The following is a 1,535-nucleotide window of genomic DNA, read 5'->3' on the forward strand; positions in this document are numbered from 1 at the left end:
GATCCAGGGGCATAAACCAATGCCATCCCCAGGAGAGCAGCGACTGGGGCACTGGATGGCAGCAGGGCTGCTGTGCGCGTACCGGGGTGCTGGAGTCCCACCCTGGGGCGGCACCGCTCAGTGCCCACCACGAGCCCCGGCACAGCCCGGGACCCCGCTGCTGCTGCTCAGCGCCTCTCCCCCTGGTCCAGATGGCCCCAAAGGCTGGGGCGAGTGAAAACCACCCCTCTCCTAACACACCACTCCTCCTTGTTGCCTTTTATAGCCCCAAACTCGCGAGCTTATCAGCGGGGTCTGAGAAATCCCTGGCGGGGGATCTCTTGCTCTTGCCCTGGGTGCCACGCTCCGTCCTTTCAGCCTGACACCAGCCCCTGCCTTTCTGCACGGTTTGGCAGGGACAAGCTGCCCCGTTGGAGGTGCCAGGGAGGTGGCAGCCACCACTCCACATCCCAGCAACGTGCACCAGCCTTGCTGGGCTGGGCGCACCTCGACGGACCGTACGGCTAGTGCGCTGGCATCTCCAGGGATGGGTTATATTTGTGACATTGCTGCAAGAGGCTTCGTCTTCACTCACAGATGTGCCAAAAACTTGGTGTTGAAAGAGCTGACTAAGCTTGGCAGGTGTCCGCAGAGGCAAGTAGAGTGTCACTGCTGAAATGCAGCAGTGGAGAAGGGGAAAATCCCTGGTTGTAGCCCCAGGGGGACGTGAAGTCATGATGTGATGATGTGATGTGATGTGATGCAATGTGATGGGGTACTATGGGATGGGGGCTTTAACTGTGCACATTTTACTTCTGGTGCTACGCAGTACGAAGGAAGTTCTTTACTGATATCCCACATCTACCTATACCGTTACCTCCATCACCCAACCCTGTGGAGAGTCCTGGGGCTAGAAAGGCAGCTGGTGGGGATGGGTGTGAAGGCACTGCAAGGAAGGCAGCTGGATTCAGGATGCTGACGCCATGTCTGCCACCAGCAGACAGTCAGGGAATGATGATGCTGTTTGGAAGTTTGGGTTAGGACAAGGTGGGAAATGAGCCCAGGGAGCTGGGTAGGGGAATTGGAGGGGGGATGCAAATGTCCCCAGGGAAGGTCAGTGGTGAGCCCGCCCCTCCACAGGGGTACCCATGGGGACAGAAGCTGCCTCAGAGGGGGAGAAAGGGCAGTTTTTTAAAAAAGATGACCACACCTGACGTGACTTTTAAATATATTTTTTATGCAAGAGGTTGTGCATTTTTGCCTTGGGTGTCCAGGCTGCAGCCAGAGCATGCCGTCATGGGGCAGGTGAAGCTGTGTCCTCACAGGATGGGGACAAGCTCGGCAGGATCTTTCCTTTCGGGGTGCGTTTGCGCGTGAAGACATTTCTGCCCACCCTGCGGGAAGCAGAGAGTTCCTGTGGGACGACCCACAGACACAACCCGCTCAGGGCTGTCCCTAAATGCCCCCCAACTTGCCCTGAGCAGCTGCTGCATGGCCCTGGCCAGGGCAAGCCTCTTGACAGGGGACATTGGCATCCCCACTGCAAAACCACACTG

At 57.8% G+C, this 1,535-nt stretch overlaps 1 protein-coding gene across 1 annotated transcript in view; it reads right to left on the reverse strand.

Annotated features, from left to right (window-relative positions):
* Positions 1–1,273: 1,273 nt before the first annotated feature.
* Positions 1,274–1,535, reverse strand: part of LOC104618879 (avidin-like) — a 1,683-nt gene continuing 1,421 nt past the window's right edge. Inside the window, exon 4 of the mRNA XM_010284595.1 lies at positions 1,274–1,384. Within this exon, the coding sequence (XP_010282897.1) occupies positions 1,274–1,384 (111 nt within the window). The remainder of the gene's footprint in view (positions 1,385–1,535) is intronic.

Source organism: Phaethon lepturus, unplaced genomic scaffold (assembly GCF_000687285.1).
Source record: "Phaethon lepturus isolate BGI_N335 unplaced genomic scaffold, ASM68728v1 scaffold23973, whole genome shotgun sequence".
Classification (NCBI taxonomy): Eukaryota; Metazoa; Chordata; class Aves; order Phaethontiformes; family Phaethontidae; genus Phaethon; species Phaethon lepturus.